Source organism: Cuculus canorus, chromosome 12 (assembly GCF_017976375.1).
Source record: "Cuculus canorus isolate bCucCan1 chromosome 12, bCucCan1.pri, whole genome shotgun sequence".
NCBI lineage: Eukaryota > Metazoa > Chordata > Aves > Cuculiformes > Cuculidae > Cuculus > Cuculus canorus.
This window is the reverse complement of record NC_071412.1, coordinates 16,135,066-16,148,220: the sequence shown is the minus strand read 5'-3', so window position 1 is coordinate 16,148,220 and position 13,155 is coordinate 16,135,066. Positions and strand designations below refer to the sequence as shown.

The 13,155-nt window shown below is 41.8% G+C and overlaps 1 protein-coding gene across 8 annotated transcripts in view; it reads left to right on the top strand.

The window, feature by feature from the left end:
* Positions 1-13,155, top strand: part of MYO9A (myosin IXA) — a 163,264-nt gene that overhangs the window by 112,738 nt on the left and 37,371 nt on the right. For 7 of the 8 annotated variants that reach the window (XM_054078252.1, XM_054078253.1, XM_054078257.1 and 4 more), the window contains 4 exons: positions 2,964-3,085; positions 4,432-4,573; positions 5,355-5,550; positions 9,965-10,084. In XM_054078252.1, the coding sequence (XP_053934227.1) occupies positions 2,964-3,085; positions 4,432-4,573; positions 5,355-5,550; positions 9,965-10,084 (580 nt within the window). The remainder of the gene's footprint in view (positions 1-2,963; positions 3,086-4,431; positions 4,574-5,354; positions 5,551-9,964; positions 10,085-13,155) is intronic. The other variant, XM_054078255.1, reaches the window with a different exon arrangement.

Below are 13,155 nucleotides of genomic sequence, written 5' to 3'. Positions count from 1 at the left end.
AGCAATGATTTTTACTCTAAAGCTTCTGCCTTTGTGTGGACAATTTGCACGATGGTTTCCAGAGCAGCAAACACCCAAGGAATTATATCGATTAATCGCAAAGCCTTAGTTGTTTCTCCTGGCCTGGGATTATGAAGGCAACCAAACTAATAACTGGAAAAATGCTAGGAAAGAAAGAAATAAGAAGAGGTTTCTTCCATCTAAGATTTGAAGAAATTGCGCAGAAACGGTTCCTCCTGCTGTGTAGGCGCCTGTCTTGAAATGAGAGTGTATATCTGAGTTATTGTGGAAAAGGTTGAGGACTTTAATTTCTCTTTGTATTTGGCCAATGCAACCAGAGGTTGTAGGGAACAACTGCACAGCCTGGGAGTGAGTGTTTCTGAGTCAGCCCAGAGGAAAAAGAAGAGCAGAGGAGGGAGCAGGGCTTGCCAAAATCCTGCAGCTGAGGAAACCGAGGCCAGGAGGGATGTGATGACACACCTCAGGTCACGCACTGTCTGTTGCAGAGCTGAAGATGAGACTAAAATAGAGACCTTGAACTCATTGGTCTTTTATGGTCATTTACCAGAGTGTTTTTTAAACCTCAGCTGATACTGCTCATTAGTTGTTTTGCACCAATCTTTGGAGTAATTGAAAATTTTTGGTGCTATCGTAAGAGTTTCACAGCAACTTTCGCTGTGCAGCTGCTGAACATCTCACGTGGACCTATGGATGTCTAGACAACTTCTAGAGCAGAGTGGTGGCATGTGCCTGGTGTAGATGTACGCAGACTGAGATCTAGGCAACTGTTTAGTTTTATGTCGCGAGGCAGATCCAATATGTAGAGCTCCCATAAAAGTAGTAGGAAGTTTCCTTGCTGGCACCTACAATCTCAGGAGCCGCCTGCAAATCTCTACAAGACTTCACCTGAGCTGCAGCTTCCCAGCATGACCCGGGGCAAGAGGTGGAGGCCCCATACCAGCACCCCATCCCTCCAACCACTGCGTGTCCTCCTGCAGCTTGTCATGGGCAAGCCTGATTTAATCCTTCTCTCCCTTCACATGTAGTTTAAAGTCCTATCAATGAGCCCTGCAAGCTCCTGTGCAAAGACCCTCCTTCCCCTTTGAGAAAGGTGGTTCCCATCCCATATCCGTAAGCCTGGAGCCTTTTGTCCCATTGTCAAAAACCCCAAAGTTGTTATGGTGACACCAGCCGTAACTGGGTAAGCCAAGTAAGATGCACCAGCCTCCCAGTGCCACTAAAACAAGGCTGCTCTTTTCTCATCACGTCAAGGTTTATTGCTCTCTGAGTGCTCAGGACCATTCCTGAGTGGATGAAGCTGGGACTAATGGACCCTGCATCCGATTAAGCGGCTGTCAGAAGCAGGCGGTTGATAAATGATGCTGACTCCCATTACTGCTGCACACATCGCCGTCTCTCTTTTAAATCACTCAGGAGCAGCTCATGCTTGGTCAAAAAATATGCCTTCTCCTACAGTTGGCTGCATTGCTGGATGTTTTTCCCAGCTTGCACTGAAAATGCAATGAATGTTAGTCAAGTATATGATTTCTAAGTGCCTATAATTTAGCAGGGAGTTGGGAATGTTATTCTGCATGCCTGCTGCGGCCTGGTTGCTCTGCAGGAACCTAAGAAAAGAGGAAAAAAAAATTCATAATGCAGGATATTATTTTCAGGCCATTATTCCAATGGATTGTGTTGTGTTTTGGAACTGAAAGCATTTAGGGCCCTTAAAATCTCCTCCTACCCTTGCACACTTATGCATAGAGTAAGTATTGTTGGTATAAAGGTATGTTCTGTCTCAAACAGTGAATTCAAGATTTTTTAGCTTTTTAGAGAAAAATATTGTTTTGAGATGTCTCAGAGCACTTAAGGCTCTTCCATTATAGAAATAACATATGTAGAGTTTGTCTTAATTTTGGATGAGCATACATTGGAGTGTTGGAAGAACGTAATTTTTGTTCATACTGAAAATGAAAGCAGAAGCAGCAGTAACATTGAATTTGATTGTTAGAAACGTACGTCATATTAATGCAATTTTGAGGATTTTTTTTCCTTTTATTCTTCAACTCCACCATCAAAATGTCTTACGATAGAGAAGTAAAAATGTGGCTTGGATCAGCAGGACTTTTTCGAGCACATGGAGCAAGGTGCACTTCCAATATCACTGTTTAGAGAGAGTCACAAGCCTTAAAAACATGATTAAAATTATGATTTTTAAATTCTACCTTCTTCCAGATGCCCTAAAATAATTTCTGCAGAAGGTTTCTTGAAGTGATCTAGTTGCAAATCTGTCTCAGAGGAGATAACCTTTATAAAAATTGGAGTTGTTTTCATGAAAAATAAATGGCCTTTTTTCTCTCAGTGTGAATGTAAGGACAGAACCTCACTTTAACTGTAGAGAGTAGTGGCTCTGCTGGCTTAGGAGCAGTGATTTCTGGTAGGTGGAGATCTCTTCATTAGCCCTTTTAGCACCAGTCATTAATACTGTGAGATACAGAAAAGCAGAGCCCAGCGAAGCAGGAAAAGGAATGACATTGCTTTTTCTGTGTAACTAAATGAATATGTTGCACCACCATTTTCTTCTAGCAACTGAATACTGAATATTAGTTGATACGAATACGTCATACAATGCTTTAACAGCAAGCCATGAAAAGGAAAGCAAGAAGCAATAACGCGTAGCGTGCTGTGCATCCTCAAAAAGCACAGTCTGCCATATAGCTCCTACGTGAGCAAAAGTCTCGTGCATCACTGATTGTAAAATGCTGTGCGGTTCCCAGTATTTATGTTGTTCAAGTGGTTCTTTATCATTTTCTTCAGCGTCAAAAAAAAATACTGGTGGCATATTAGCAGAAGAGGTGTTTCTTTTGGTAAATGGTGCATCAGTTTCCAAAAAACCCTTTGAATTTCACCTTTTCGTTTTGCTTGCACTCAATATCATTATAATATCATGGGGTGTTTTGTAGGAGGAATATAGAGCAGAAGGAATTAGCTGGCACAACATCGACTACATAGACAACTCCAGTTGCATCAACCTGATCAGTAAGAAGCCGACGGGCCTGCTCCATCTGCTGGATGAGGAAAGCAAGTGAGTAGGAAAGGGTTGGATGTGCTAAGGATACTTGTTTTTTTCATTTGAAAAGTGTTTCTTCTTAAGTCTTTATCTCTTGTCATTCTTCCCAAAAACACACTAATGGCCCGCTGGGCTGATTTATCTTAGTTGTGTTTCCAGGGTGGTGTAACAAACAATGGAGAGTCTGCAAGCTGAGCAAAAAGCCTTAACAAATAAAAATTAAAAGTTCTGTTTCAAGAATTTCTTCCGTTAAAGGGAATGATGAAGGATTCCTTTGGTTATCTCCTCACTTCTCTCCCTGTCTCTTGTGGTCTAACCACGTGAAGATGCTTGAAGTTCAGCTGAGTGAAGGGAGAATTATAGCACATGAGTTTAAGCAGGTTCTGTGGGTGCTGTTATTGAGATATAAGGTGGATTCATCAGTTCAGGGAAGGGAGGGCACTTGTATGTGGGGGCTGTGCTTTCATAGGGTTTCAGGGATATTAGAGGTGCAGCTCAGATTTGCGTCCTTGGTCATACCCATCCATGTCGTCTCGGTAGAAGTTTAAATGTGCATATGGCTTCTGGGTCTGTCTCTGGTGGAAACATCTGAGCATAAGGGATCTCCTGCTGGAAGCATGTGCCAATTTTCTCCATGTGAAAGGCAGGGAAAGGCCAAGCGGATTTGTAGCATCACCTCAGATCCATGTGGCTCCAGTCCAGGGCATGAGCTCTCCCTTCACCATTTACTTGTAGGTTCCTCCTCCGTTTTTTGTTTTGTTGACCAGAAACACAGCAGCGATGCTGTCCCAGTGATACTGTACGAGGCTAAAAAAACTTAAATGGGGTAAAGCTGTAAAACACACCCTCAAGTTGCAGACATACATGAAGTTTGAGGATGGAAGATTGGCTTGCTCGTATCAAGAGGCTCTGCTCAAGCTCTGTTCTTTTTCTTCCTCTCTCTTATGCCAGGATCACTCAAGTAACTTCTGAATTTGAAGTTACATTTGTAGGTGAAACACTTCAGTGTTTCCTATATGTAGGAGCAGTTTAACCCTCAAAACCAGCAACAGAAACATGGTGTTTCGGATAAACGCAGCTGCTGTAGGTAATTTCTATAGGTGTACAGTATGCTACAATAAAAGTACACCTACTTGTATGTCTATAACTGATTTCAGACCATTACTAAATAAATTAATGGTTCTTCAGACACCATATATATAGCCACAAGAGAATGTAGAAAATAGGTGTTTGCTTATTATCTGCAGGCACAGAAATGGGCCTCAGAATATCTCTGTTTCCCTGTTCGTAGTAAAGAAAGAAGTGGACAAATTTTTTTTGATAGGTTTACAGCCATCTTCTTTTTAATTCTTTCCATTCAGTTTTCCTCAAGCCACAAACCAGACGCTGTTGGACAAATTTAAGCGTCAACATGACGGGAACTCATACATTGAATTTCCAGCAGTCATGGAGCCGGCTTTCATCATCAAACACTACGCGGGCAAAGTGAAGTACGGAGTGAAGGTCTGTCACCCAGCTGTTCCTCTGCAGCTGTTTTCATTTAAATCATCTTGCTGTGATAGGGAAAGAGAGCCCCAAAAGCTCCAAAGAGATGATTGGAAGAGGACTTGGCTAGAGAAGAGACGTGAGGGTTAGAGGAGCAGTATTTGGTGAAAAGGTTGGCTGAAATAAGGAGGTGGTAGGGATTATGTCATCCCGTTCTCCATGTTCCAAGCTCTATGTGTCCGTGTTTTGGGGAATAATTAGGGATGCACACTGCTGTTGATGTTAATCCCAGCAATGGGTTGAAATTGGGTGTTTGATAGCCTTTCAGGGCTTCATTCATAGAGAACTTCTCCCCTTTTTTTTCCTCCATCATTAGCCGTTTTTTAGATCAGGTTCTATGAGCGTAGGTATCAGCGTTTCGCTGCTGCAGGTACTTTCTAAAATCCCATGAAATTATTTCAAAGTTGACTCTATTGATGCCAATTATTGGGTGGGTGAGCGGCTGGGGGAGCCTCTATGAGAACCTCGGGATTTACAACTGCAAATCTGTAGTAGTTTCTGATGCGATGAATGCACCTGACAAACTTACGCATCAGCTTCAGGGAGCAGTGCTTTGGGATAAGACTTTGATTTTCTGGGCATAAAGGGGTGTCTTAATATGGAGACAGAAAAAAAAGAAGTAGATGCAGGAGTTAATAGTTGTACTGTCCCAGGGGTAGCCTGGCAGATATCACCTGCCATATCTTGTAGATATTGTTTATTTTCCTCTTTTCTCCCCCTCCTTTTTCTCTTTTGGTAGGATTTCCGTGAGAAGAACACAGATCATATGCGTCCGGACATTGTAGCTCTCCTGCGAAGCAGCAAAAACGCCTTTATCTGTGGGATGATTGGCATTGACCCGGTGGCCGTCTTCCGCTGGGCAGTCCTGCGGGCCTTTTTCAGGGCAATGGTTGCTTTTAGGGAGGCTGGAAAACGATATGTGGAGAAGAAAACTGGTACGTGTGCCAATCTCCTAATCCTAGAGCCTGTCTTTTACCAGCAGCATAAATCTAATATATTGCTACAGTATTTTAAGTAGCCTTTCTGGTTTATTGGGTGCTATTAATCTATTAAAACCTGATGGATTTTTGCTATCTGAAAGTGACCCATAAAGGTACATTTGTAGTAGGATTTAACATTTTCATTTTACTGCTGTTTTAACCTTTCCTTTTTTTAGGGTGCATACACAGGACATCCTGAGTGATTTGAATAAAGACATAAAAATTATTCAGCAAATAAGGCAAATTATTTTTGCTAAGAATTCTTGAACTGTTAGTTCCATCTGGAAAAAATAAAAAGGGAATAATTCTCTATAATTTCTCAAGCTGTTCACCCTTTAAGCTGCAAGAAAGCATGTCTCTTGTCTAGGAAAATTCATTGCTTTGCAGTCATCCAGAACCACCTCATGCTGAACGCGGAGGCATTAAATTAAAGGAAAGTAATGGTGCATCATCATGCTGTGGCAGGCAATACCTGGCTGTGCTTTTAGACCCATCTCTCTGCATAAAGCAATTTCAGAAAGATGAGTACAAGCTATTGCTATTAATTTCTGGGCACAAGAGGGCTTGAAATTCATGATGAAATTAGAGCCTCAGCAGGGAAAATGTCAGCTGAGTTAAAATTAAGCATGGAGCCACCCCATGGATTTTTTTTCAGTCAGAGATGTGCGTCAAGGAGAGCCAAGGAGCTTGGGACAAGGATCGTAGGTACAGAAACCACACAAGCAGAGAGTCATTTTATAGCATCCCAAGAAGACCAAGAGGCAAAAATCAGCTTTCAGCTCTTGAGGCTCTGCCTCTCAGACTGCTTGGATGAGGTCTGATAGAAAAGTTACTTCTCATGAACCTGGGTCATCAGGGCAGCATTTTTAGACAGTGATATTTTGGAATGCCAAGCGGTAGATGATAAAGATGTTTGGCATTGGGAGAAACATCACTCAAAAGATTTTGCTTCCAGAATCCATATTTACATTTTCCTAGCATTGCCTTTTCATCTTGCATAAAAACCAGGCTGAACTAAAGCGAGCTGGTCGAAGTGATAATAAAAAGAAGCTCAGTCTCAGGAAGTAAGAACTAATTTCAAGCCCTGCTTAGCTTTTCATGTTTCTGGCAATCAATCATGCCTTCCGTGCTCATCTCCTCACTAGCTAGCTTTCTCCTTTTCGGCCTTGAGTTTGTGGCAATAACTTGCTTGCATCCATCTATCTATCTATCTATCTATCTATCTATCTATCTATCTATCTATCTATCTATCTAAATTAGAGTTCCGGAGGTTTTCAGACAATTCTGAGACTCTGTTCTTGCAGCGCCTTTTCTTTCCTTACTAGAACTAACCAATACACGGTAATGGCTCAGTTTCTAAACCTTTCTAGCACATGGTACTGCTCTTTTCTTTATCTAGTATGCTTTAGCTCGCTCTCACGTGGCTTTGTGCTTTATAACCTCTGGGTTTTCAGTCAAATAAACCTAAAACCAAAACAACCCCCCCCTCAGAAATCTGGATAAAATTTGCCTTAAACTTCCTGACGATCCTCAGGTAATTTTTACCCTGAATTTCTGTGTGTATCTTCAGCCTGAACTGAGCAAAAGTCATGAGAAAGTTAACTTTATATTGGCAAAACCAGTGTGGGGGAGTTTACCTCAATCTGTTTCCCATATTGAGATGCACCTTATCCACTGGGAAAACTTTACAGGTGATGGCAGAGCTGGAATCACTTATTTTCAACTGCATCTGAACTCTTTGGAGGGGTACCCATCATCGCCTAGCATGACTTCTGCCCAGGCAATGGTAGCACTTAGCAAGGTGGTATCTGTAGCGGTGTTTCCATCGTTCTTCTCCTGGTGAGACCTCATGCCTGCCTCCTGTTCAGTTGTCCACCAAAATCCCACCCATCTTGCCAAAGAACCACGGAGCAGATGGCTGTAGAAGAGGTGGACTTGAGCAGAGGGCTTGGCTGGTGTCTGGATGGTGGGGAGCGCTTGTGTGTCACAGCACATCCACTGCCAGATGCAGATGGTCCTTCCTGTTCCCCAAAATAATACAGAAAAGCCCATAATCGATACTTTGTGTCTATGGCAGAAGGCATTTGTAAATTATTAAGGAATTATTAAAATTACCCCATCTTGATAGACAAAAGCAGACAACTGAAGACAACGAATGTTTTCAGGTAATTTATTTTTTTTTCTCCAAATCATACTGGCTTTAATTAGCCTGATTTGGAGACCTCACCACCCACAGGCATGGAGCTTATGATAAAATTAGGTTAGCTGAGCATCACTTCACACACATACATTCAACCAAGCATGCACGCTTAATCTTTGTGTATGATTTTTCAGAAGGCGTGCTGCTCTGTTCTTGGTTTCTGAGCTGCTCTCTGCAGCTGCCGCCGTCAGGCAGGTGTAGTTAATGCACAGGGAAATATTGGAATCTTGTCTGCTTTTTATTTTTAATTTAAGGCTCTTTGCACTCTTTTGTCTTAACCCCGAATGAATCTCCCTTGCTTTTACCTGTCTGAATGCTTGACCAAGTCACGCTTGCAATACCCAGCGGGGATTTTAATGACAAATCTCCAGCTTAGGTATAAGCAGCTCTGCAAAATTTTGCTCTGTTTTCTTTTTGCGTCATCCTTCTGGTTATCTTCTCCATGTCAGGAGTGCCAACCAGTGCTATGGATGCTTCCGTAGGGATAATCAGCGTTTTATCCTGCTGGCTTTAGGGACTCTCCTGATAGCCTCATAGTGCAGCTTTTAGTGACTGTGTGATTGTTCTTATTAATCTGGAGGTGAAGAGCAGCAAAGTGGTGTCACCGTGAATGTTGTTGGGTACCTTTCTCTTCTGCCTGAGAGATGCCTCTTACGGTGCTGCCAGCCCTCCTCAGATGAAACGCGCTGGGATCTGGCGAGCTGCAGTTAGCTGAAGGGTGGACTTTTTCATTAATTTGATTTTTTAATATATATGTTATTATTGAATTTACCTGGGAAGATTGAAATAGTCCAGAAGAATTATGTGTTTGAACTAGATTTAATAATGAACTTTGATTAAAGGAACATTATCAAGGTTTTTAGCAAAGAAATTCAGCTGATTGACATTTTTTTCTTTATCTTCTGTGTTAATTTATTATGCGTAAAACCCTAATTCTAGGAAGGAAAACTTAATGAAAAAGCTGGTACTGTTCATGTAAACCAGGCCTTTGAGACTCCCGGCTTTCTCTTCTTGGTTTTGCTGGAAACGAACCTAAAGTCTTACTCAGACAAAGAGTTTGTGCTGGTGGGGCGGTGCACAGCCCTCATGGGCTCTCCATTTGCATCCAGCAACCAAGGTTTGTTGCTTGGGTTAGTGCCTGTTGAGGCTCACCTACAGGATAACACAGTCTCAAAAACAATCCTGTTGACTTCTGCAAATTTATTCCTGAAGACAGGCACCAAAAACATAAACCCCCCAAAAAGAATAAAAGAAACGGCCCTGCATTTGCCAAATCAAGGGATTAGCAATCAAAAAAAAATGCTCTTTGATGTTCTACTGAGATGAATGAAGTGATGTTAATGCAAGGAATATGTCCTTGACAGTGTTCCTCTGTAAAGTTCAGATTGGTCCTTTCTGATGATTTAATGTGTTGGTATGAAATGCTTCCGTACTTGCTGACACAATATAACTCCTCAGTGACCTCATCACACCGCAGTTGGGAGCATGATGTATCCCTTGACTTGGGCACTTAAACAGTGATGGAGAGATGCTGCCTGTTTGCACAATGTCACCTGTGTGACTTCTCTTCCACCCTGTGGTTGGAGCCGGGCCGTCAGAGGTCCTCCTGGCCACGCAACAAAGATTTCTTCCAACTTCTGACCTCAAACCCGTCCTACCTAAATCCAGACTGTGTGTCTTCAGCCCTTGAGGAATACAGAACTTTTGTTTAAGACAAATAATTTCTGTTTTTCCTTTTATTTGCCAGTATCTGAGCACAGCGTAGCTCTGGGATGCTATATGATAACTCGAGGTGGCCGTGTCTGGGAACACAGGCAGGGGATTGAGGATAACGCGTGGCAGAAGCACAGAAAGGATATTTAAAAGCAGTTAATAAAAGTAAAGATTGATGTAATAATCTAGTTTTCACTCAGATCATCACAGAGTGATTATGCTCTGGTCAGAATGGATTATAAGTGGGGTTGAGATGCAGTCCAGCCCATCGCTCTTGTGCTACAACACTGTGTCAGGAGGAAATTGGGGTTAAATTGTGTCAAGCACGAAAAACGCGCGGCCCTCAAGCTCTCTTGTCCTCTGGGCTTGTTCTTTACCCTCTCCTGATTTCTGCTTATATAATCTTTCTCTTCTCTCCATTTTTTTTTTGTTGTTGTTTTTATTTTGCTTCCCAAGGGCATGATGATGCAGTGCCATGTGCGGTTTTGAAAAGTGTGGATAGTTTTAGCTTTCTCCATCACCCAGTTCATCAGAGGAGCTTAGAGATCCTGCAGAGATGCAAGGAGGAGAAGTACAGTAAGGCTCCGTCACCCGCCCTTCCCTCTGATACTACACTCACATGCCAAGAAATGGAAACCAGGTGCATTCAGCACAGAAAGGGTAAAAAAAACCAAAGCCCAAGAAGGCTTTTAGGATTGAACAGCTGCCTTATAGTAATCCTGAGCCTAACAGGAAATTATTAGGCAGAGTTTGAAGAGTAAAATTGAATGCAAACCCATGTCTCTTAGATATGGCATCGTTTTGTTGGCGATTTCCCTGTTCGCTTGCTGACATTAAGTCGGGGTGCTGATGCTAGGGGCATTTTCCATGTGTTTTATTGTTGTTATCACATGTGATAATAAGTTCAAAGCACCAGGTCTGGTAGGAATAGTCCTGATATAAGGCATGTGGCTGATACATCTGGAATTTGACTCTTTTCAGATTTCATTGGACTTCAAAAATAACTGTAGCTTATGAAGATACCGTCTCCGAGGGCTTTTACTTAAAAGTAAAGCGCTTGGCAATGTTATTTTACAGAATGAGTTGGGTAAAGATGCGCTTGGTCTCCATTTCTTCCTCCGCACTCCTCTGTCACATAATAAACTCATCCTGCATGACGACATGGACACTTCTGCCTGTGCTACTATATTATCTATAAAAATATATATATTTGATGCTTGTATCTTTAGATATATAATATTTCTGCCATTATTCTTTTCCCTCATATTGTACATTAAAGCTTACAGACATAGAGCGCTGCTATATGCAGTCTCCAAGGGCGAATCCTCAGCCCAAGTTGCTAACTTAAACATTGAACAACTTAGGTGTAAATGCAAACCATGCAGGTTTTTTCTGCAGAGCTGGGCACGGTAAGTATGGTAGTTGCATGTTAAATCTTCACAAATATGCTTTTCCCGATAGTAGTCTTATATCAGATTTTCATGCTTCCAGCAGCATGTGGCATTGAGGGAGAAGAGGCGTTTTAATGCCTTATTTAGACTTTTAAATCTGAATTTAGACTACATTATTTTTTCCTCTAGTGCTACTAGTGTTAAAGGAAATACGAAGCAGTAACACAGCAACACATTTTAATATGTGGTGTTGTGCTAAATGACCTTACTGATACTACTAAGAAACTACTCAGTAGTGTAATTTTAATTGCCATTAGTTAATCAATTTAATTTTAATTTGTAAGTTAGCTCAGCAAAATGGGAGGTTTTGAGGGTTTAATTTGCAGTTACTTAGGTGTGAAGAGGGAAGTTCATACAAGTCTTGACACTTAGAGCTTTAGTTTAATGTGAAGCAGTGAAGCTGAGCTCAGTGTTGAGCTCAGCATTTTAATACCTCACTTACTATAGACTAGTCCACACAGTTTAGTCTCTCTTAGGATAAAACCAACACGTGGATCTGACAATAACATTGCCATAGTTTGTGAATTGGCCGAGAGCATCTGACCGGAAAAACGAGTAATTCATGTTCTGCATTCAGAAATCATTTGCGTTTTCTTCCAGGGTGTGCTCCTGCGAGCTGCTTCCCCAGGCGGCGTGGCTTTGGCAGGCTAAAATGAAGTTGGAGTGTGTATAATTTTTTGATACTGAATTTAGCGGGCTTGTACACCCCACAGGCAGGGATGCTTGGGCTGAGGTTGGCCCCGGGGAGTTGGCTTTTCTTTGAAGTCAGATGAGGTTATAACTGTGTCATCCTTGAGAGAGGGACCCATCCCCATGCCTTGAATCGAGCAGTTAGTTCCAGTTGCGCATAAAGAGAGAAAACAGTGATTTGATGAATCTATTGAGAGTCCCTTTAGGCTGCTTGGTATTGAGCTTGTTTAGCCGACTGATTGCCCTTCCCTCACCATCTCGGCCACTTCCCTGATGTCTTTGAGTCTATCAGCTGAATTATGGTCTTCCTCAAGAGCAAAACACTGGGTTTAGACATCTCTGCATTCAAGACCAGAGCTCTGCTGGTTGATGCTCATAAGTAGAGAGTAAACTGGGATTATCCAAAGCTCTTCTCACTGAGGGCAAAGACCTGTTAGGCAAATCAGTCTGTCTTTCTGAAGCTCTACAGCTGAAGAAAACAGAATGTGCTTGAAAAGTCACAATAATTTTATCACTGAAATGTAAAATAGATTAGCCTGTATCTGAGCTGGGTGAAAGGAATGAGTGGTTTCTGCTCATACCACTGTTCCTTGCATGCAGTGTACAAACAATTTAATAGCCTGTGTTCACTATACAGCATTCTCAGAGCCACATGAACTCATTGGATTAAATCTAAAACCTTTTTGCCTTTCTTTGTCAAATGCGATCCTTTTTAACCTGTGTACCAGAGTGAAGGAAGTCAGAGTTTGCTCCAAAAAAAAAGGTGAAAAAAGAATCTTTGGAATACCAGTGAAAGCCTATTTTTCATGAATTCTGGAGCTGGTCACCAGGCACTCACAGCTACATTAAATGCTTTCAGTTAGACAAGCCTTCTGTGCCTTAATGGGGAAGTGTCCAGGCATATGTACTATATAAAGAATAGACACAGCTAGACTTCAGGTGCTTTCTTACTGGAAAACTAGCTACAAAAATACCAATGCAGTGTTTTGAGCAGATTTATGATGAATCTTATTTTTCCCACCTTTCCAATTGGGTTTCTGTGTTGTGAACAAACAATTTCTTGCACAGAAGTACCAGTCTTGAAAGAGGTGAAAGAACACTCCCGGGCCAAGAAATGTAATGAACAATGGCTTAAGTAGCAACAAGAGAAATTTAAAAAGATAGTTTTGGATTCTAGGCGTAGCTAAGCACTCGGATAGATTATCTGGCTGGCTTCACAAAAGATCTCTGGAGTTGGAGTTTGCAAATCCTTCTCAGCAGGAGTGATTTGGTCCTGCTTTGCAGCACAGGCAGGATCAAAGATGACATTCAGCAATGCATTCCTGTTTTGTTTGGGTTTTTTTCCTTTTTTTTTTGCTCATATTTCTGGTATAGTTATACACTTACATCTTCAGATTTAATGACTTAACCAAGCGGACCATCAACATTTTCAGGCATCTCCCTGCCCAATGTTCAGGCTTCCAGACAAGCTGTTATTATTTCTCAACACATAGAGGAGGATTGTAG